General features: G+C 38.5%; 2 protein-coding genes across 3 annotated transcripts in view; both read left to right on the forward strand.

Annotated features, from left to right (window-relative positions):
• The window catches only part of TUT7 (terminal uridylyl transferase 7), a 32,344-nt gene extending 19,880 nt beyond the window's left edge, over window positions 1-12,464 (forward strand). The window contains exons 18-29 of the mRNA XM_039729715.1: window positions 456-559; window positions 1,558-1,647; window positions 1,734-1,847; window positions 1,956-2,033; window positions 3,205-3,382; window positions 3,924-3,971; window positions 4,090-4,181; window positions 4,676-4,791; window positions 7,405-7,724; window positions 9,487-9,560; window positions 9,719-9,782; window positions 11,435-12,464. Of these exons, the coding sequence (XP_039585649.1) occupies window positions 456-559; window positions 1,558-1,647; window positions 1,734-1,847; window positions 1,956-2,033; window positions 3,205-3,382; window positions 3,924-3,971; window positions 4,090-4,181; window positions 4,676-4,791; window positions 7,405-7,724; window positions 9,487-9,560; window positions 9,719-9,782; window positions 11,435-11,502 (1,346 nt within the window). The 3' untranslated portion in view covers window positions 11,503-12,464. The remainder of the gene's footprint in view (window positions 1-455; window positions 560-1,557; window positions 1,648-1,733; window positions 1,848-1,955; window positions 2,034-3,204; window positions 3,383-3,923; window positions 3,972-4,089; window positions 4,182-4,675; window positions 4,792-7,404; window positions 7,725-9,486; window positions 9,561-9,718; window positions 9,783-11,434) is intronic.
• A 3,395-nt stretch (window positions 12,465-15,859) lies between these two features.
• ISCA1 (iron-sulfur cluster assembly 1) lies at window positions 15,860-22,884 on the forward strand. Of its 2 annotated transcripts, XR_005629893.1 has the most exons (5): window positions 15,860-16,009; window positions 18,145-18,198; window positions 19,866-19,971; window positions 20,435-20,665; window positions 21,408-22,884. XR_005629893.1 is itself a non-coding variant. In XM_039729767.1 (4 exons), exons 1-4 carry the CDS (start codon window positions 15,929-15,931, stop codon window positions 20,581-20,583), a joined length of 390 nt encoding a protein of 129 aa, XP_039585701.1. In that variant the 5' UTR covers window positions 15,860-15,928; the 3' UTR covers window positions 20,584-22,884. The 2 variants fall into 2 exon arrangements, 1 of the variants encoding a protein (XP_039585701.1); XM_039729767.1 differs by having other exon boundaries at window positions 20,435-22,884.
• The last annotated feature ends 955 nt before the right edge of the window (window positions 22,885-23,839 follow it).

Genomic DNA, 23,839 nt, shown 5'->3' on the forward strand with positions numbered 1-23,839 from the left:
CATAAGAATGATTTAAGACTTGAGGCTTCAGTTTAATAATTATGTACTTGTATGTTCAGTGCATTGGAAGTTGATAGTAAAAGATATTCTGATACAAGTCTGCAATGGGAATCCTGTTTTTTTTCTACAAGAAATCATGAATTTTATAGTGCTCATTTTGGTTGTAATGAACTATCATTTATGTCTTAAGCTTATTTCTCTATAAAGAATTTCTAATACTCTTATTTAGACTGCTGTTTATTTTTTGAGGGGGCCAAACATACATTTGTATAACTATGTTTATCAGATTGATCATGTTTGACAAATTTCTAAAATCAGTGTCAAAACATTAACTGAAATACAAATTCGATGTCAACTAAGATTTTATTTTGTAGCCTTTTGGCTACAGTTGGAAATTAAGTGATACTGTGTAGGATTGTATTGTAGCCATCCAGTAATAAAAAATTTCATCCTAGGTTTAAGAAATGTCTTGCCTATAACAACTGCTAAAGTCCCAATTGTCAAATTTTTCCATGTCAGAAGTGGTCTTGAAGTAGACATCAGTTTATATAATACTCTGGTAAGGTTATCTCCTTTTTTATTTTATGTTGTGTAACAAAAAACTAAGAATCTGTATTTTGAGACTGAAATGATTTTTTGGGTGAGATTCAAAAAGCAACTGTTTCCAATTACCTGTTGCAGTTTTATGTTTCAAATAAACTTTTTTGGTTTTGATTGTTTGACTATGAATGAGTCAGCTACACAGTTGTGACTTCAGAGTTGTCACTTTCCTAAGAAAATCTTACTATTGCTTCAGTAAGAAACAGTGGTTTAAGTATTGTAAGTCTTTCTCAAATTAGAGAAAAAATAATTTCAGATTTCTTAGACTCCTCTTACCATCATGGCTCTTGCCTAGGCTTGACACCTGAAATGGTGATTTTGAACCTAGCTTGCCTGAAGTGTAACATATTAGAATGTAAAAAAAATTTAAAAAAACAATCCATGTGTTCTTGGCCAAACACTTTAAAAACAGATTTAGTTTATTTCAGTGCCTCTAATTTTCAAGTCCCTGTTCCTTGAAACAACAAAGGAAAGTTAAGTCATAGAGACAATTTTTAAGCTTTCTGAACGTTTTTTGTGGGCTCAAGGGGAGTCTTGAAGAGGATACCTCAACTACTAAGTGTGAAAGTGTTCTCCTTGAAGTTAATGCATTCATATGTGTCCATTGGTAGCTCTTACAGATCTGGACTGAAATCTCTGGGTTCCGGTAGTTACCTTCTACCAAATATTTTGAAACTGTAGTAGATTAATGCTCCTTGTTTTGAAGTATTGTTCTGTGAATGCTGCTTTGTACCACTTTCATACAGATTAAGGAAGTTGATTGGCTTTTAAAAGAGCAGATGATAACCTCATTGTTGAGTGCTTCCTTTCTCTTTATATATATATTCCTACTATGAAGGGCTGCACATATGCATTTCTTGAAGACACAACTTAGGGTTCTTCTTTTTATTTTTTCAGTTTATTTTCTTCATGACTTCAGAGCTTTTTTATTTCTACATGACTTTCTTACTTTTGTAGGCCTTGCATAACACCAGACTTCTGTCATCGTATGCAGCTATTGATCCTAGAGTAAAATATCTGTGTTACACAATGAAAGTCTTCACAAAGGTAAGTATGTTTCAAGCATTCTAGAAGTAGTTCCTGCAGCAAGGGATGATCACCATGAAAGACAAAAATCATGTTTGTTTTTCTAGATATGTGACATTGGAGATGCATCTCGAGGTAGCCTGTCATCTTACGCATATACTCTTATGGTGCTTTATTTCCTTCAACAGAGAAATCCACCAGTCATCCCTGTTCTTCAAGAGGTATGCTATATCACAAACAAATTAATAACTGTACATGGCATTGATCAGAACAATGTCAGTGCTCAATATGAAAGGCTCTTCTAATGAGTTTTTATACTACTCTTTCAGATCTACAAAGAACCAAAAAAGCCTGAAATTTTGGTTGATGGCTGGAATGTATATTTCTTTGATAAGATAGAGGAGTTGGTGAGTAAATCAGGCTAATGGACTGTTACCTGTATAAATTCCTTTTAAAGACAGTGTTCCCAAATACGGAGGTTGAATAATGTGGTTTGACCCCAGCTGGCAAGTAAGCACCACACAGCCACTCTCTGACTCCCCCAGCCTGGTGGGAAGGCTAATAAAAAAAAAAAAAGTAAAATTTGTGGGTTGGAATAAAACCACCTTATTAATTGAAACAAAATAAAATAATAATTGTACTTTTAATTGTTACAATGATGTTAATAATAATAGTAGTAGCAGTAGTAGTAATAATGGTAGTAATTAAAAGAGAGAGACAGTGGACTAAAACATAAGAGAAACAAGAGATGCCCAATGCAGCTGCGGACTGATGCCCATCCCATCCCTCAGCAGCACTAAGTACCTCCTGGCCCATTCCTCTGAGTTCATGCACATGGTATGGAATATCCCTTTGGCCAGTTTGGGTCAGCTGCCCTGGCAGTGCTCCCTCCTGGCTTTTTGTGCACCTGCTGGCTGGCAGAGCATGGGAAACTGCAAAGTCCTTGACTTCAGGGTGGGTACTACTGTGCTGCAACTAAAATATTAATGGGTTATCAATGTGATCAGCATTATTCTTATGCTAAATATACAGCACAGACTATACCAGCTACTGAGAAGAAAATTAATTCTATCCAGAACAAATGCAGGAATGGAAGTGGAGTAGCTCCTGTTTTGAAAATTCCATTCCTGTGTTGTAAAGCTTTTAGAATATGGTTGGTCGTAATTCATCTGTGAAAAAATAAACTCCAAAGTCTGACAAAATAGATCACAAAATTATTTGAAGCTGTTAAGGATGGTTAATTGTTCTTTGTCTTTCTGGATGAAGATAACTGCTACCACCTGTATATCTGGTCATATCTGGTTAATTCCCTTGAATAATTTTGTTTATGCAGACTCATAAAGTGAATTGATAAATTATTTTCTTAAGAGGCAAAATCTGGTGCCAGAAGTTATATTAATTGTCCACTTAGGTTGTTGTTAATGGACGAAAAATATACTGTTTAAAATGTTGGATTATCAATATGAATTATGAAAGGAAGTATTCTAGTGTAACTCATTGTTTTTCTGTATAAAATCATGAAAATCATGAAAATGCTTAATGTAAGTACTGAATGTAACAGTAATTTTGTCATTTTAGTCAGTTGTTTGGCCAGACTATGGGAAAAACACTGAATCTGCTGGGCAACTGTGGCTGGGACTTCTCCGATTCTACACAGAAGAATTTGATTTTAAAGAGCATGTCATCTGCATCAGGAGAAAAAATCTGCTTACAACTTTCAAGAAGCAGTGGACCTCCAAATATATTGTAATTGAAGGTAAAACCTTATAAAATACCAGACTATACAGAACTTCTTTAACATGAAAATTTTGCTTTATTCACAAGGATTATTTTTCTATTCCTAGATTATAAATTGTTAAGTGCCCATGTTTTGCACGCCTCTCAGAATTGCCATTGAGTTTCAGAAGTGCTAAACATTATTCTTAAGGGGTTTTTTTTTTTTGCAACTGAAAAGTTGCAAAACAAACTTCACACTTTTCATTAGGAAGTAAATGGCAGAAAAATAGATTTAACAAAATCCTTTGGCAAAGAAATTAGGTATAATGCAATTGAGGTGTTCTCAAAAATACTAGGTTTAGCTGAGCCCATATTACCTTAAATGATTCAGCTCTTTATGATTACTGTTTATTATTGCTGTTTATTATCATTGTGGTTTCTGACAGAGAAAATGCAGTGACATCGGCACCTTTTTAGGAATAATCTGTAACTTTGTTTTCTGGCCCATTTCATTTTCATGGAAAGAATTTCTACTCTTTTGTCTACACATTGAGGAATGTCTGTTATGTTATTTTCTACAGATCCCTTTGATTTGAACCACAATCTTGGAGCTGGATTGTCAAGAAAAAGTAAGTCTTCTTTTAACAATTTCAGTTACAAAATGAAGATCTTGTCTTGGATGCTGCTTTACATTCCAGCTTGATATTTAAATGATTACTTCAGTTTGGGGTTTTTTTTCTTCCACAGTGACAAATTTTATAATGAAGGCTTTTATCAATGGCAGAAGGGTATTTGGTACCCCTGTAAAAACATTTCCTAAAGAATACCCATCAAAAATGGTGAGTTCCTTCTAAGAAGAGTATGTGTGAGCTCTTTGGTATATAAGCCAAAGAGCCATTGCTCTTTGCTTTTGCAAGACTGTTGCTACACTCACGGTAAACTCTTTCTCTTAAACTTCCACACTACTCTTAAAAATCATGGGAGTTACCACTGAGTAATGTTTTGATGTTACCTGCATGTAAAATATTTTTGTATGCAGAATACTAGTCAAGTCAAAGTTTCATTGTACAGATTTATATATTTTAATCCAAATCAATACCACCTTAGCCTTCCTTAAAACTGCAGTTTTATAACAGTGTGCAGACCTGGTGGTGAGTAGGCTGCCTGTCAAAGAAGAGATCAGTGGCTAGTTAATTCATTAGGTCTTTCAGCGGTTCAGCTACAGACCCCAAGAGTATTTCTTTCTGTAACTCTTACTGTTTTGACACTTTTGTATCTGTCTTGGTTTCCAGGTGATTGGATTTTCATTTTAAATATATTATTTCTTCTACAGGAGTACTTTTTTGATCCTGAGGTTCTAACAGAAGGAGAATTGGCACCAAATGATAGATGCTGCAGAACTTGTGGTAAAATTGGCCATTTCATGAAAGATTGTCCCATGAGACGAAGGTGAGTATAGTATTGGCATCTGTGTGTATCTTTTTCCTTCTGTTTAGGAAAGATAAGGAAAGTAATGCTAAAGGAAAATGTGTACATGCTATAAGTTATTTCATAACCTGATTTAAATTTAAAATGTATCACTACCTGTGTTGGCAGTGGTGGATAGTGTTGCTGCAGAACTGTTAAAGTATCAATACTGACTCTCCACTTCCTTTTACAGGAAAGGAGTGGTCAGAGAATCTAAATATTCAGCAGAGCTCAATAACTGTGTGCTGCAAAAAGTACTCATGGATACATTCTGTATTTTTATTTATTTAATAGCTTCTACTACCAGAATTCTGCTGCTCCTAGCACGACATGATTTTGTCAAGTTCACAGAATCATGCAATTCCTATCAAAAGCAAGGCAAGAATGTCACAGCATTATTTTTCATAAGCACACACGTATGAGAACAATGTCCAGTTTTACATCCAAGAGAATACTTCCTGTCCCTGAGTAGCCAAGTCCAATATTCAGCCACTCTCTTCTGGCAACAGATGAATGGCTACATGGCTTTTGCTGTTACAATCCTTTAATTTTGATTTTTGTTAAGACAAAGTTCTTTAAAGACTTCATGTCTAAAAAACAGTGAAATCTTAAACCTTCATGCTCACTTGTAAGATGAACAGAAAAATCTAACCATTGTTTAGAATCTATGTTAAAAGCTGTCATTAAAAATCATTTGCACTTTCCTGTAAGTAAAAAAAAAAGCTACTAACATCATGTTGACGTGGCTGTTCCACTACGCATTAGAGATTTGTGAACTTACATTGTTGATTCTGTTGGAAGTTTACTCAGCTTTAGCAATCGCAAGCACAGTAACTGATGATAGTTTGAAATTAAAGAATGCTGAAGTTCATTAAAGAATGGTGAAAGTCTCCTCAACGTCCAAACTACTGTCTTAGACCTATGGATTTTTAATCTTGCATTCTGAAGTGAAATACCAGTTCATTGCACATACTCAGCTATGATCTATACATCATTAGAGGAAAAGTAAATGAGGCTGTGCATCTAAGAATAGAAATGCCCTGTGGATTAAAACCACTGATACATTTGAATCCTCTGTTCAGCCATTTATTGCAAAAGGGAATGCTGTCTATGAAAGGAAAACTAGTTGTTTTCTGTAGCCTCTTCCCATGCATTCCCTCTGTATCTGTAGTTGCTGTATAAAAGAGATGTTAGTGCACATACCTCCCCCGCTCTGCTAATGCTCATTTGTGGACTGGATTTCTTTATGATTTTGTCCTTTAAGGTTTGGGGTTTTTTTTCCATGAACCTGATTTTCTTGCTGTCCTTAGCAGTCTTCTTTGACAACCATTTCCATAAGTGTTCTGACTGATATGTAAAACAGTGCTTTCCTGTATCTGTTTATAGCTAATCTTAGTCATCCAGTAACTAACTGAGTGTGCACTTAAATCCATTTGCCTATGTCCTTAACAAAGATATTAAATAATATTGGTCCCAGAACAGACCCCCGAAGAACACCACTCATCACTGGTGTTGACACAGACATCAAGACATTGACCACAATGCTTGAAGTGAAACTATCCAGCCAATTCCATATCTACTGAGTAGTCCACCTATCAAATCCATGTTTTTCCATTTTGTAGACAAGGATGTTGTGTAAGACAGTGTCAAATGCTTTTCAGAAGTCCAGGTACATGATGTCAGTCACTTTCTTTAACCACCACTTCTGTAACCCTTATTTATAGAAAGCTACCAGATTTGTGAGGCATGATTTGCTCTTAGCAAAGGCATGTTGGCTGTCACCAGTTGCCTCTCTGTTTTCCATGCGCCTTTGCATAGTTTTCAGGAGGATCTGTTCCATGATCTTACCAGGCAGAGGTGAGACTGACCAGCCTATAGTTCCTTTTATGCCTTATTTTTAAAAAAGCAGCTCACCTTGAAGCTCCTGCCATTATTTTGCCTTTCATTCAGTTTTGTGAAGTATTTTCCAAGTTTCTAGCCATTAGCAATACATCCAACTTTCCAAAGGAGCCTAGTATCATCTTCAGATTTGGAGGTTTCACTCCTCCTCCAGTCATGTATGAAGTTGTTAAATGAAACAAGTCTGACAGTGGTAGTGTTTCTTCACTACTAGACTTTTAAGTCACATAGAATGTTAGAAGCTTCTCTCAACAGAAGAGACTTCGAGTGAATATGCAGTTTCAGAAGGAAAGAACTGATTTCTGGTTGAGTAGCACAAATAGAAAAAAAACCCAGAACTGTAGCCTTATTTTTTTGTAATTCTTTAGCATTTTGCTTGGTGTTTCTTTTCTTCCATTGTATGCAGCTTGAGTAGTCAGATTTTCAGTTGTTCGTATATTTTTTGAGTTACCATTATTAGGATTTAGAAATGTATTATCATCTAATTGTAAAGTTGAATTATTAAATACTTATAACATCATGAGTGGTGAAGTGGAGCACTGTTTGGTGGAAGAGTCAAAGTATTCACTTTATTTGTCCCGCGGAAGAATTATTTTGTCTAAGAACAGTGCATGCATTTTCTCTTTGGATTTTTCTATTGACTCTGTGTGTGAATGTAAGGCCTCTGAATTCTGTAGCACTTTTCTGCTCCTGCAGACTAAGACGGCGTCATGATTATGAAGGTACACAAAGGTATGGAGAATTCAAGGAGAAAAAAAGCAAAGAGGACAAAGAAATGCAGAATAAACCAACAGAAAAGGAGAACTTAATCAAGGAGGGAAAGTTGCACCCATGTACACCTCAGAAGCGGAAACTAGCAAGGGTAATAGTGGAAACTGGAAGAGAGAAGACTCCCAGGCAATCAGCAGAGAAATGGAAGCGCCCGGAAGACAGAGACGCAAGAGAAAAACGTTGTTTTATCTGTGGAAGAGAAGGTCACATTAAAAAGGAATGCCCACTACATAAAGGAGTTGCAGGTATGAAACTGATCAAGCTGAGTAGTTTAAATAACACTTATGGGGTTTTTTTGTATTTTTAACATGATTGACTAACAGATAAGGTTTTTGCATCATGTAAATGTGGGGGGTTTTTTTAATGTAGTCACATTTAACCATTTTCCCTTCATCCTCACCTTCCTTTCAGAAATTTGCTGTATTCTGGGAGATTTGGCATGGTTTCTCATAGCAGATAAAATATTTGTAATAAAAAGGGTATGACTATCAAATATGTTGAAATTGCTTTCATTGTCATCACAATATATGAGTTTGCCAACATTTCAAATTGCTGGAAGCTTCTCTTCCAGTTCATCATAATTGCAGCAAAAGCTAGTTACAGCTCTTCACATTACCTAAACCAGAATGATTCTATATGACCCTGAAGTCAATATGAAAAGTGTACAGATTTGCTCAGATTGAGTTTTGTGAATAAAATGAAATGATGTTTTTGACAACTCAGCAGTTGAAGGGATACAGGAGTTCATCTTACAGATCCTGATTGACAGACCTGAATTAAATACTGCTGAGCAAAAGCATGTAATTATCTAAGTCTTCTTTCAGATATGATGGATCGCTCATTATTCATGTTGTGAAGGAATCTCTTTCTAAGATAAAACTGAGACTTAAGACAGGGGGTGGTTTTTAATTAGCTTCCAAAGAAACAAATTATCACTGTTTCCCTGTAGATAAACCTGGGTGCACTTAAGTTCAGGCTGGAAAAAATTTGGCATGACTTGACCTCTTAAAGAAACAGATTGGAGTCTTTTATATAAATATATTTTTCAAACCAGCTTTTCTCTACTTGAAAAAATATCCAGTCTGCCTGAGGTCAGGAAGCTCTTCATAGTCAGATGTGTTTAGTGAAGAGAGCATAAGACTATGTTAAAATACTGGAAGAGGGAGGAAAATGGTGCAAGTATATTCAAAATTGTGAATATATTTAGAAGTATTCTTACTTTGATATACTACTAGCAGTACTGGAGAGACAGAAAATTAAAAATTGAAACCATGTTTCATTCAGCTTCTGACCTTTTGAAGGTTTATGTCAAGTCTAAATTTAACTTTTGAGTTTGTTCATCTTTGACTTTGTCTCACTAAACTTCTCTTCTAGCCATTCTCTTTGCTGTGATACTGAGTCTGCTAAGCTGGAAGGGAATATGCCTGACTGTTTCATATTCAATCATATTTAGCATTCATTACATGAGAGCTATAATTAGTCTGTACAGTATATGTATATACTATATATGTCTAAAGTAGTAAGTTCCTCAACAGTTATTTTTATCTGTTATCTGTATTTTTCGAATTAGTATATTTCAATTTGAAAGAATTGCTGTAGGCTGGGCTTTGTCTTTTATTGCTTGCTTCGTGCCTCAAGTGTTCTCTCTAGTTGAATAAAGTACTACGAACAAATGGATCAAAGAGTTAACTTCACTCTTTGCATTGCTGCATTTTGTGAGACTACAGACACTTCACTTACCACTTCACCTTCATTCATTCTAAATTCCCTGTCTCCTGCTGATTCTGGAGGAGGATACAAAGATTAATTTATTATAGGTTTCTGGCTTAAATGTATGTTGCCATATTATGCGAGTTTTCCATGTCATAAAATTGAGGAAAATAACAATTTCTGACATTCTACGTTTTCTTATTCTAGGTAGAAAATATTTTCTTGCTTTTCTGTTTTATGATAACTGAAATGGAAACTAGTTTCCAATTAGCAACTCCTTTTTACGATTTTTTTCAGATGGCTCAAAGCCAGAAGTGTGCGGGTCCCCGTCTTTACCCACTGCTGTCAAACATGCTGGTAGATTAAATCAGGTAAACACCAAGTGACACTTTGGTTTCATTTTTTACTTTTTATATGTTTTAAAGTAATTAGGAAAAGCTTTACTTAAGCTTTCAAGGAAAAACTTTTATGTTATGAAATTAAATACTTGAGTTTTGTTGGTTTATTGATATGTGTATGTTTTTTGTAGGGAGTGTTTATGCATGAAGAAAAAAAGAAACAAAAAGGAAAAGTATTTTTGAGTCCCCAGTCAGGTTTGTATATCTTCAGTTCAATTCAGAAACTATGGGTAAAAGCCTGGCCAGCAGGGTATGGGAGGGGATTCTGCCCCTCTGCTCTGCTCTGCTGAGAGCCCACCTGGAACCCTGCATGCAGCTCTGGGGTCCCAGCACAGGAAGGACATGGAACTGTGGGAGTGAGTTCAGAAGAGGGTCACCAAAGATGATGAGAGGGATGGAGCACTTTTCCTATGGAGAGGCTGAGAGGGTTGGGGTTGTTCAGCTTAGAGAAAAGGCTTCAGGGAAGGCTATTCTGGCCTTTCAGTTGTAAAAAGGGGCCTTTAAGAAAGGAGGGAGAAAACTTTTTGGCAAGGACTTTTGCAATAGTAAGGGGTAATTGTTTAAAACAGAAAGAGGATCAATTTACATTTGATTAAAGAAAAGTTTTTTGCAACAAGGATGGTGAAACACAGGCACAGAGAGGTAGTAGATGCTTCACTCCTGAAAACATCCAAGGTCAGGTTGGATGGGGCTCTGAGCAACTTGATGTAGTTGAAGATGCCCCTGCCCACAGCAGGAGGCTTGAACCTTTAACCCAAATTGTTCTATAATTGTATGATTCTTCATCAGTCCTTACAGAAACTCTTAGCTAATTTGCTGAACACAGTGACAGCTTGAACAGGCTGAAGGCACCTATTTTTTTTAATCTGGGAAAGTGTACAAATTGAGTTTTGTATTGGAACCAAAACTTGGGCGTAACAATTCAGTGCCTTTATATCATTGGCTCTGGTGGATTTATTTTGCAGGATGGTATGGTGGAGTTGTATCAATCTCTCCTGTTTCCGCTTAAATGGGGTTGGTTCTCTGATTCTTCAGGGACAAAACATGGAGTGCTTTCCTGTGTGGGTTTCTGGCAGTAATTGTCTAGAATTATACATGTTAAACTAACTTAGAGATTATCAAACCACATCTGTGGTCTGAGCTGATGAAATGCAAACAAGTTAAAATTACATTTAGAAGTAGCAGTTAGAGTGCATTATAAAGACCTTTATGTACTCTTTCTGAATCAGAAATGTTTTGCTTTAAATGTGTGATTAACAATGTAGCTTCCTTACAGCAATTTCACACACTTACTAGCAAATACAATGAAGATTTAAAAGAATGGCTGTTTTTGTTTTAATTACAATTTCTAGTGCAACTCTGCAAACCTTTCAGCACCATGGATATATAATACACTAATCTCTCTGCAGTTGGAGGGGACCTAATTAGTTTTCTGAAGTTTTGAGGACTTGACTGCAATTAAGTATCTCAAATTAAATTATCTGTTTTGTTAGGAAGACATATCTTTTGTTAGCAAGACACATTTTTTTGTCTTCCCTGGAAGGCTTTTTCAGATGTAAGTGTGTGGATTTCATAACACAAAGTGGTTTGTCATTAGGTGTTTAGTTCAAGAAAATGCTAGTTCTCAATTTTGTGTCTAATTACTGTCCTTTGGCAGGTAATTATCTTAAGTTGATCTGTGTGTCCTTTCATTGTAGTTTGACGTGACAGTAATTTTCTCCTGTCTTTTTGTTTCAGTTGGTTTATGTCTTTCTATGGGTTTTGTGGGGGTTTTTATTTGGTTTTGTTTTTTAAAACCCAACAAATAAAACCTTTTAAAGCATTATGCTTTTTTCCTCCCAATTTAGGCAGCCTTTCCAATAAATACATGACTCAGGGAAAAGCCTCACAGAAGAGGACCCAGCAAGAATCATGAGGGATATTAAACACTGATCAATTGCAACACAGGCCCATCATTCACTTAAAAGAAATGTCTTTGGCTAAAGCCTATGAATTCACAGGACAGCAGCATAGACAACCTTCAGCTTAAGTTCAATGAAAATATGGGTGTTTTCCTTTAGATTGCTAGTACAAACAACTGTGGATTTTAATACAGACCCCTGCTCTTTATAATAGATTGTTTGAGCATTTTAATTGGAAGCCAAGATGTTTTGTATTTGTTTACTAGGTAATGCATTTAGAAAAGGGCAGGTACTAAAAATGAACTTTTTTTTCAGGGTTTTGTTGTTCCACCTGACCATTTTAAACTGCACTAAAACTGTGTGCTAGCCAAATAAATTATATTTTCTTCAAAAATGAATCTTTTGAAGGAGCAAATGATATTTATTAATGTTGATTGTTTACTGAATCCTTGTGTAAGTGTTTGAGATGTTTGTAGACTGCTATATTCTTTTCTATTTCTCCAGAGAACTAAAAACTAGACACTAGTCATCATATGTTAAACAATCTCTGGATAAGCAGTGCCACTGAGATTTTGTGGGGTTGTTTTCTGTTCTGTGATTTTATGGGAGTTTATTTGCTGCCGTGCTCGTGTTCAAGAAAGAAAGAGTAGGTAACAGGTCAGTCCTGTTTTGTTGCTGCTAAGAATCTTTTTCAAGGCCTTGGGGATACAGACAAAAATGCTTTAAGAAATAGAGGTATTATATTTGGCAACTGGGGAAAAATACATGTTTGTTTTCATAAAATATGAAGAGGATCCTTGTACCAGTCAAAAATTTACATTCATTAGTAGTACGAACTTGAGTTTTACTTGAAGTCCTTCCAGAGGTGGTAACGTACCATCTTATCTTGTTCAGAAGATAATTAGTTATGTGTTAAAATTGAAACCACTGTTAATTTATGAATCTGAAATAAATTTTAAAAAAAGCGAAAATCAGACTTAAGTTTCTCTTTTTTCCTGAGGTTGTAGTTTTCAATATTTCTGACATGAATGTAGAAGTAATGCTAATCTACTATAATTATCTGGATTTAGAACCATCATGTTAATTTTTTTTTCTCTATTTTTATGGAAGTTGAAAGCTAGAATTGCCAAAGGGGTCTTGGGGAACTAGCCTCCTAAGTCTTGTTTTGGTTTTCACCCATCTGAAGCCAGCTATCTATAAACTTCCAGATGTGTTCCTTTCACAAATAAATACTTACGTGTTCTTTCCTAAACACATTTTCAAGTGTATTACCTTTGTACTTTATTTAGCTTTCTGTTCAGAGTGACTTCCAATTTTGCTGGTGGGATTGAAGTGTATATACCTCTTCTGAATGAGGCGCATACTCTGTCCTTCTTAATGATATGGAGGGACACTCAGTTGTTTATTTATGCTGCCTTTTTTTATTGGAACAAAGTGCTGTCATCATATTTCTCAGTAATTTAAAATGCTTTTAATGTCTGAGTTTCCAAAGCCAGAATATGTTTTATGCTGTGAGTAGTAGCTTATCAGTGCTGAGAAATCAAGAAATACGAAGGTTTTTCAGGTTTGCAACACAGCTAACTGTCTTAAACAGGTAAGTCAGTGTCAATTAGTGTTTAACTACTAGATCACACACATCCGTTTTCCCTAATGTAATTGTTCTGGTGAGGTTTGTTTCCTAGCTATATTTAAAACTTTCTCCATCTGTTAAAATTTTACTTAAAGCTTCCAGGGCTTGAAAGAGCTGCTTAGAATGGGAGTTTTCTAGCATGGGAAGTTGTTGGCTTTTCCTTCCATACTGATAATTTATTTCTTGTTACTCATTTGAAATAGTTAGATTTTAAAACTGATTTTTGCATATATCTTTTCTGAGAGAAGGCTGTTTTTCTAGCCCATGTTCAGTCTTCCATGTGGAGATTGATTCAGCAGGCAGGGGACTAAGGACTGATGATTGGAAGCGTCCTGAGGAAAGTTGTGCCTACATGGTCAAGTGCAAGTGATGAAGGAGGTATTAGCTGCATTTGTACACAAGCTTCCCCCCTTCAAGTGTACTGACTTCAGTTTTCAGCCCAGTAGTGCATTAAACCCTGCCACGCCCCCCCTCCACTCCTAAGCTGGAGTACTTTAGTTGAGACGTACACTCAAGGTGCATGAATTATGTGTGAAAAGACACACTCTTTGTAGCTAAAGAAAATACAACTGTTTTATATACCTGCTATCTATATATTTGAAGTAGTAGTACTGTGCCTCAGTAAAGAGCATAATTACATATGTAAAAAACACATAACACATCTTACATACTACCAAGCTCTTCAGAGCTACTAAACCCGGAATCAGGGAAGTGAGGTGATGAGACCCAAATGTGTTTCTTGTGCTTGGACTTCATTAACAGGGATTTAAAGTATTAGCTAGCATATTTAAGGATGCTGGAATGTGGAAATGAAAAATGATTACCTGATTTCCTTCTGGCATAGCCATCATTCAAAGTAATGGCATGAGGCTCCCTGTACCAAGGCAATTGGGGTTTCTTCAAAGTCAAGTCGCTGCAGCCATCCGGAGTTGGGGAGTGGCAGGCAGCTCAGTTCATCCAGCAGCTTTCACTCCTCCCACGATGCCTCTGCATCCACCACTGCATGGCCATCCTCTCACTTGGCCCCAGACTGGCATGAACCCAGAGGAAAGGCAGACAGTGCATTGTCTGTGATGGATCATAGCAGTCACTGGTTCCAGGTCCTCTGCTCAGGGATGTGTCCAAACTGAATTGCTGTACACATGGGTTTTGCCTTCTGAGCCAGTGGTTCCTGTTGAATAGCCATGTGCATTGTTATTTTAAAATGTATGACAGTCAATAAATATTCACATTCTGTGCCTGTATTTTGTAGGTGGGAAACTATGCATTCATGGGTGGCCATTGTTCTCTGCTGTAGGAAAATGTTTGGGGGTAAAAAGATAACAGTATGGAAATTATAGAGGAAAACAGCATTGCTACTCCCTGGGTGGAATGTGGCCAGCATACCTGCCTTCCCACTCACTATACATGCTAAAGGTGGGTGGAGTAGAGTACAGTCTAGCCAGGCTCTTGCAGAGGCTTGAATTTAGTGGTCCTTTCTGGCTGCACAGCAGCTGAAAACCATGGGAGATAAAGGAAGATGTGCTGTTGATGAATCAGCAACTGCGGAGGAATCACTCTCCTCTAGGCTCCCTCATTATGCATTTTGAGATATCCACCCCCAATGTACAACCACTCAGCACAGGGTAAGCTAGATGACTACAGCCACTCAAGCCCCATCTAAAGATAAGAAAATAGTACAAAAGTGAATTCAGAAGGGTAGGAAGTTGGGAAAGACTCCATTGTAACTTCTGGAATCAGTTGACAGGCTCAAATTGTTATTGCCCCTGTGGGGACACTGGGGTAAGAACAGTGAATGGTAAATCACTGTCTAGAGCTGACTTCTGTTAGGGATTACAGTTTTTTAGTACATTGCTTTGAATGAATATATTGCTCTGAATATGGTTTTTGCGGTCAGCTGCTATCACCAGCAATCCTTGACCCTTAACATGTCAGAATTCTAGACTGCTTCCAAAGCAGCAGGGCAGGGATGCTGTCCCTCCTGCTTGCATCTTGTGAGACACCAGTTGGAACACTGCACCCGGCTCTGAGGCCTCCAGTTTAAGGATATAGAATTGTTCAAGTGTGTGGCCTCCTCTGCACTAAGCTGATAAAAGGACTGCAGCCACCTCCCTTATGAAGACAGGCTCAGAAGGCTGGGGCTGTTGAGCTTGAGGAAGAGAAAGTTAACTAGAGACCTCATGGCAACCTTCCTGTATCTGCAGGGGCCCTACAGGGAAGCTGGAGACTCTTCGTCAGGAACTGTAGTGATAAGACAAGGGGGAGATTTAAATGAGGTATTAGAAGAAATGAGTTACTGTGCGGCAGGTGAGGCACTGGTAAGGGGTTGCCCAGGGAAGTTCTGGATAAGGCCTTGACCGGCCTAGTCTAGTGGGAGGCGTCCCTGCCCACGGCAAAAGAGTTGGGACTAGATTATCTTTAAGCTCCATTCCAACCCTCTAACAGTCTAAATTAATAAAGACTGTTATTCCATAACATGTTAACTTGAACGTTCAACGGCGCTGACAGACTAATCAATCATTAAATGGTTTCAGGCAAAAAAACCCTCCCCTTTCCACGTGACACCAGGGCGGCTGCTTTGCCGCGGCCCCCGCCCGGGCAGCTGAAGGGCAGGGCGTCCTGGCTGTCTTTGCCGCTTATCTCGGCGCGCAGCCCCGCCGCCTGCGGCGCCCCTCCCTGCCTCCCTCCCTGCCTGCCGGAGCCGGAGCGGGACCGGGCGCCGCTCCGGGGGGTGGGGCCGCCGCCGCCCGTCCCCGCCCGTGGCGTCACAGCGTGCGGGCGGCGCTGACCGTGGCCGAGGGCGCCGGGCCATGGCCTCGTCCGTGGTGCGCGCCACGGTGCGCGCCGTCAGCAAGCGCAGGATCCAGGCGACCCGCGCCGCCCTCACGCTGGTCAGTGCCGCGGGCGGGACGCGGGGACCGCGGGACCTCGCGGGTGCGGGAGCTGCGCCACGGGCAGTGAGGCGGCCGCTGGCGACAGCGGGGCGGGCACAAGGACGGGGACGGGCCGCCCCGCAGCGCCGGGCCGGGATCGGCCGGTGTCGGTGGCCCCAGCGGGGCGGCTGCGGGCGGCTCTTCTTCCCCCTGCCGAGTTGAGAGGCGGTAGCTCCCGCTCCTCTCCAGTCCCGCTGAGGGGAGGCCCCGCCGCTCCGTCGGGAACCGCGGAGTTCCGGGGCAGCGCCGGTGCGGCCCCTGCGAGCGCGGGGCCTTGTCGCATAGGCACCCCAAAAAAAGTATTTGATTAAAATTTTTTGGAAAAGGGTAATACCTACCGAGGCTGACGCGTAGGTTCTTTCCAAGAAGGCTTTACATCCTGTTGCTAATGATAAAGTGCGTGCAGTCCGTACTAGCGGCCGCGCTGGAGAGGCCAAACTCGAAAACATGGTGTTTGGTCGTAGGTTGGACTCGGTGGTCTCAGAGGTCTTTTCCAACCTCTGATTCTGAGAGCACTGCAGAGAAAAGTAGGGTCAGTTCCCCACAGGAGCAGGGGCAGCTCAGTCGTTTGTCAGAGCAGGTAATTCCTGCTCGGTGGTGGGTCTCTAACAACAAGAGTGGTAGCGGTAATTAGAAAGGATTTGCTACTGGAAGTCTGCTTGGTGTTTGTTTTGTGTGTTTAGTTTGGCTCATGGTAGGAACTTCACATTAGTAATGCTTTTCTCAGTGTCTTAGAAACTTGTGGGAATGTAATGGAAATTTCGACGTTTGCATTTTGTTCTTGCATTTCTGTATCAATTAGATCTGCATGAATGGTGAATTTTATCTGCTGTTAAGTCCCAGGTCCCTTAAGGTTAATGGGGAGAGAGAAGTAGGCTATAAGCCCTCTATATCTAGCTGATTTTTGTCTGTAATGGATGTGTGTCAAAATTTTTACAAGAAAGAGCTACTTGATTGAATTATGATAGTGATTTTGGAGGAAAAAGTTACAAAGAAACAACATGGATCTTGACAGGCTTGAGAGGTGGACTGATACAAACTTCATAAAGTTCAGCAAAGTGAAATGCAAGGTCCTACACCTGGATTGGGGCAATCCCAGGCACACCAGCAGCTTAGGTGGAGAATGGATTGGGAGCAGCCTTATCAAGAAGGACTTGGGGGTGCTGGTGGCTGAGAGGCTGGACATGACCCAGCCATGGGCACTCCCAGCCCAGAAAGCCAAACGTGTCCTGGGCTGCATCCAGAGCAGCGTGGGCAGCAGGGGAGGGAGGGGATTCTGCCCCTCTGCTCTGCTCTGCTGAGAGCCCACCTGGAACCCTGCACCCAGCTCTGGGGCCTCCAACATAAGAAGGACATGGAGCAAGTCCACAGGAGGCCACAAAGTTGGTAAGAAGACTGCAGCCACCTCCTTTATGAAGACAGGTTGAGAAGGTTTGGGCTGTGCAGCTTGAAAAGGGGAAGGTTGTCTGTAGACATCACAGCATCCTTCCGGTATCTGCAGGAGGCCTACAGGGAAGCTGGAGAGGGACTTTTCATCAGGAACTGTAGTGATAACACAAGGGGAAGATTTAAATGAGGGATTAGGAAGAAATGAGTTACTGTAAGGAAGGTGTGACACTGGAATGGATTGCCCAGGGAAGCTCTGGATGTGTTCAAGCCCAATTTGGGCTTGAACCAACCTGGCCTACTGTCCCTGCTGTGGCAGGGATGTTGGAACTAGATTACCTTTAAGGTTTGGGCTTGAACCAACCTGGCCTATGTCCACAGCCATGTCCAACCTGGCCTACTGTCCCTGCTATGGCAGGGATGTTGGAACTAGATTACCTTTAAGGTTCTCTTCCAACCCAAGCCATTCTAACAGCCAAAACCCCCACAGTTAAGGACTAATGATTGAATTTTTGAGGTATCTGTTTGCTGGCAGTGCAGGTGAGGAGAGAAGAGGTGGTGTGCTCTGTGTCAATTAAGTTGAGGTGGCATCTGTTTTACATCAGTGTGTATCTTACAGGCATCAGCTTTAATACATGCAAGCACTCATTGCAAATACACAAATAAACAAAAAAAATCAAATGTATATGTATTCTTTTGTCTTTCAGACCCCTTCTGCTGTCCAGAAGATAAAAGAGCTTCTGAAAGACAAACCTGACCATGTAAGTGTAGACGGGGTCAGTCTGTAGTGTATGCTAAGGGATTAGCACAGCTCATGGTTGCAAAGCATTTCTGCTAACTTAGAAGTTTGAGCTGAGCACTGAGGTGTTTGTTAGAGATGTTGGCTTATTTTTTGGTGGGGAATGCATAAGCTTATTTGTATATCCAGCTTTGTTTTGTTATAAAATGAAATGCAGGAAACAACTGACTGTAATGACAATTCACTGTACAGTTACTGTTTAGATTAATAAAGTTGGAAAAACTTTAAGCTTGAGATATTTTTGAGCTACATTTTAATGAAACCCTTTTGTAGGGCATAGTAATGACTTCTGATATGGAGAGAGCTTTTCAGCTGTTATTATTTAAGTTCTTGTAGGAATTCTCATTGTGAAGTGTGCAATAGTAAAGTTATATTCATATGCTTTGGAGAATATCTTTGGAAACTTGCCAGACATTGTGTTTTTTTTAAGTAACCAATGTTTGTCCAAATGATGAGTTTGTCATCTTTTCTTCTTGAGGGAAAGACACACAGAGGCTTCTTTTATAATCATTGTAAAAACAAGCATTAGCCTTTTTTTTACAGTAAGTATTGTTCCAAGAAGAATATTTCTTTTATTAACCAAGGCCATTGTTTGCTTTGCTTCCTGCATGTCTGCAACTAACCAGACTTATTTGTTATAATGTTTTAAACCATCCTAAGGAAGCCCTGGGCCTACACTTTATATGGTCAGCTGTTTCCTGACTTTAAATGGTGTTTGCATTTTCCAACCCATTATTTGTAGCAATTATTGTAGAGAAAGGTATTTAGTCTGGAAGGATCAGATGCAGTTTGTCTTGAGGGCCATTTGATGAGAAGTGTTACATTTTGATCCATTTTTATCACAATATATGGACATATATAATAAAATTTGGCTCTTCAGTTCTGAAGCACTGGTGCGTAGAAGGTGATATACAATACTTCTTAAAGATTCTTACTCACAAATAGTTTTCTACTTTGTTAAAATGTCTCAATTTTTTCCTTGCATGGATGCTTTTCTTGATAGACTTGTTGAATGCTGTGAATGTTACAAACATTGACTAAGTTGGCTCTTAAGGCCATTTAAAACAGTACACATATACACATACTTGATTTAGGGAGGGGTTTGCTTCTTGGCAATAGAGGTAATGAAAAATTAATGTTTTTCAGAACTTTAGTTTAAAGTAATTTTCTGATGGTGTCATTACAGTTCTGTGATAATGTAGTAACTGCCCTTATTTTGGCCTCACAGCTTCATAATTATGTTACTGTCATACTACCTGAATTAGCATCTGAGTAAATTGTAATTTGAAGTTGCAAAATACCTATCCTCGAAATTTTATGTCTTTTTGAGACCTGATTCCTATAGGAGTGTCCATGGTTCATAACTTCAAAAATTTAACATGCTATAGGGCATGATCCACTCCAGCAAGGATCAGATGGGTTTTTTACCTTGGCAGTCAAATTTATTAAAGAAAAAAGAAAAAGTTACCTCTTATCTGTTACAGTAACTCACTTGTACATTTAGTCAGTGGAGAAAAATAAATGTCAGCACTTCATTGTTCTGCATACTTTTTAACTTGATCTTCTGAATAGGTTTTAAAAAGGAAGTTGGGCATGTGGTGGTGTTTTTTGTTGTTTCTTTTTCTTTAGGTAGGTGTAAAAGTAGGAGTTCGTACAAGGGGATGCAATGGACTTTCTTACACATTAGAATATACAAAATCAAAAGGAGACTCTGATGAAGAAGTAGTTCAAGATGGTGAGTTTCTGGTGCAGCAGCACAAGCTTCTGTGATGGGGGGTATGAAACCTGGTCATTTTGAGAGCAGCAATCTATGTTGTCAAAGTTTTGTATCTTGTTGGATTTACAGACTTTAAGAAGGGTATGAAATGGGTTAATGTCTGCTATACATGGGAATTGTGTACTCAAGCTGAAATTGGTTGCCATGTTCTACAGCTTATTTCCCTCAGCATCATTTTTTGTCCCCTGTCAAAAAACAGACATTCATATGCACACATAAGTAACAGATCCAGACTTCTACCAGACTTCTATTGGTAGAAAGAAAACAGTGATTGAAGTGCCCCACGTTAGGCGAGGGAAACCAAGTTGTACTGATAGTCTTTATACTTAACTTCCTCCTTTTTTATTACTGGTCAAAAGAGAATTTTAAAGTGAATGATGGTTTTGCTTTATGTAATCTCTGGTTTTCTGTTCTTTTCAAGGGGTTAGAGTGTTTATTGAAAAGAAGGCACAGCTGACACTTCTAGGAACTGAAATGGACTATGTAGAAGACAAATTGTCCAGTGAATTTGTCTTCAATAATCCAAACATCAAAGGAACGTGTGGCTGTGGAGAAAGCTTTAACATCTGAAATCTCAGGATTACTTATTTGACTTCAAGCAGCCCAAAACACTTACTATTATGACTTTCAGAAGCAAATGCATTTTCTTCAGGTTTGTAGGCTGCGTAAAGTGGGGATACTATTAAGAAAAATAAAGTTAGATATTTGAAAATATAAGCTGTGTGTTAAATTCCACCACTGATGTAGTTATGCTGTAATTTCTGATTAATTTGGATCTAAAAGGTAAGAACATAAGTGCTGCAGTAACGTCTCTGTACTTCCACTTGCCAAGGAAATAAAATTTCGCTGTTCTTTTCTTCTGTCATTTTCTTTGTCAATCCTACTCATACTTCCCGATTCAAAACCCATTCAAAAGAATACATTATGTTCTGCTTTGATTTGGGGAAAACAAACAAACCAATGAATAAGAAATCATAATCATTTCTGTGTGAGTATTTATAAAGATTTATATATACAAGCACACAGTCCTTGCTTACTTTGTACTTTTCCAATGCTTTCATCTTTTTACAAGTGCATTTTCTGGTGGTTTATTTTTCCTTAAATTCAGGGAAATAAAAATGTTGTTCATGTATTAATATAGTTCTAGGCTGTGGTAGTGCCTGTTGTAGAAATGCTTGGAAGAGGGCTAGCCTAATTTTAATTATTTTCCTTTCTTTGTTGAAAGCTTAGTCCCTGCTGTACTTGGTCATTTTCAAAGCATGAAGTATCTGGGTACAGGAGGGATAAAAAGTGATATGCAGACCTTGTTTTTCACATTTCAGTTTTTTATTTTGCCAGAATTAATTTGCAAAGGTGGTAAAACTGCTTCCACTTCTTGTCCTTCATGTTCACAGAATGTGCTGTGTTTGCACCAAAATCTATGAAAACTTCTTGAGAGACAAATCTCCGATTTCTCATTACTTCTTTTTTTCTCTAATCATGCATGCTACTAATTTTGTTAGAGTTTGAACTCTTTTTCATAACTAATTAGTAGATTTTTTTTTGCCAAAGTTTGTGTTTAACTCCTGGCTTGGATTTAACTTGATAACAGAAGAAAAATAATTTGTAATTAGAAAAAACCCTTTTTATATTACTTTCAAATTAATCTAGGCAGTAATTAAAATACTGTAGGAGGCCATTTTTTCTTTGGAATTTACTTAATCAGAATTTTGGTTTTGTAAACAAGTTTCTTTCAAGCTTACGCAATCTGCAGCAGTTCTTCACTGGTGCTGACACAGAAGTGTAAATGTCTCTCCAGACTTTCCCAAAACCTGGTATGAGAGAGGAACTGTTCCACTCTTTTATCTCCTCATTGTCCAGAGATCACATTGTACAGCTCAGGTGTTAACTTGTGCAGAAAAGAAGGTAACATGTCTGCTTGAGCAATAGATTTGAACAGCTGGTGAAAATGGTACAAATAAAAAGTAGGAGGACAGCAGGAGACTTGTAGGTGTTGAGATGGGAATGATCTGAAAGCATTAAAGCTGTGTGTTGAAAATCCAGAAGTCATCTTGATGTGGACAGTTGTATCCCACATGCCTGTCACCAGTTGCTGTAGATGTATGATTGCACCTACGTTTCGCTTCTTCCCTCTGCACCTTTTCCCAGGGCAAAGGGAAGAATAAAAATTTAAAAAATTAAAAATTACACTTCATCTGTTTTATGGAGTGCACAAGAACAGAAGGTCAGAATTACTTACAGTCTAATAGTAAATACTTGAATTTTGGTTGTATATCACCTTTTGATGTAAAGACACTATTTCCTTCAACAGTCAACTGTTGCACACAGTTACTATATATAGTGATTCAGGAATTAGTGGTAATACACTGGTGAAGTGCTTCTGTAGTGATGTAACTCACTCCTGCCAAACAAAAATAAGGAGTTCATATGATATAGTTGCATTACATCTAAAACTCCAAGCTAAGGGCATTTCTTCAGATTGCATTTCTCTGCTTCTTGCTAGAGATAAGACTTTGAATGTGGTAACACTGGTGGTTGCTAAGAGTACTGGTACTTACTCATTTAACTTGTTTTGGGGCAGAGAACAGTGGTTTGAGGTTTATTTTAGACCTGTGGCATGTATAGTAATCCTTTTTGTGTTTGTGTATGCCTTGAATGAAAGTTTGCACTTTTGTACTCCCATGAAGTAATCATCTTAAGTTGTCACCTTACTAAGACAACTAATGCACAATGTGTTAAACTTCTGCTAAAGTGCTATTTACAGTTGCATACAAACTGTATGGTTTTGTTGATTGGTCCATTATAATTTTGTGCAACAATGTATGTAGAGTCCTCAATTATAATAAATATAGCCTGTTGGTAACCATGAAATATTCCTATGTTGCATGATTTTTTAAAGAAATAAAAAAGCACTGGGGGAGAGAACAGGCTTGTGTGCTGGAGTTACAAAGTAGACACAATGTTATTGTTACCTGACTTAGTATTTCTCCAAAATATTACACATTTCCAGATATTAACAGCATTGAAATGGCATACAACAAAAAAAATCTAGTTAACTATGTACATAAGATATTTATGCATCTGAGGGAGTGTGCTGTTAATGCATAGCCTTCTATTAACATTCATGACACACTATGCTCAGGGTAAAAATTCTAGCAGACAAGATGAATATATCTTGAAGGCTTTCACATACCAAAAGTCGTTGTGGTATGTTTCAATGCAGGATAATGATTTTGATAAAAGTCACTGACATACAAGGTTTTTGAAACTGGCTAGGCGTTTCCAGGATGAGAGTCACTGTTCCACTCAGTGCTGTATCATGGCACTCATATTCTGTAGTGTACTATGTCCACATTTGGGTTTTTCTCTTGGATAGTCTTTGCACCTCTAAAGGTTCCTTTTGCTGTTAGGTGTAGATTCTGAACAATAGAAGGTGAAGTAATGAATTCTGGAAAAATGTGAGAGGTCGTTGATACAATTGCATATTCATGGTTCTACAGACAGAGAGAGAAATCCTTCATACAGTCAGGACCCTGGAAAGTCTTTCTGTTGGGAGTTCTTACAGAACTTGTGAAAAACCACTTGCTTGCTTGACCAGGTTGGTATTCCTGGTCAAGCAAGTTTTATAGCTCTTTTTGGATGGCTCAGGAAGAAGAATTTGTTTAGGAAAAATTGAGTAGCTCAATATGCAAGTCAACTGGACATGAGGTGATGGAACAAAATTAATAGGTGCTACAAAATAAAAATTATTCAGGAACTGACTTTTTCCTGCAAAAGAAACTTTTTTTTTAAACTTAATTCCTATATGCTATATATTGCTTCAATT

Source organism: Passer montanus, unplaced genomic scaffold (genome assembly GCF_014805655.1).
Source record: "Passer montanus isolate IOZ18808 unplaced genomic scaffold, ASM1480565v1 scaffold7, whole genome shotgun sequence".
Taxonomy (NCBI): domain Eukaryota; kingdom Metazoa; phylum Chordata; class Aves; order Passeriformes; family Passeridae; genus Passer; species Passer montanus.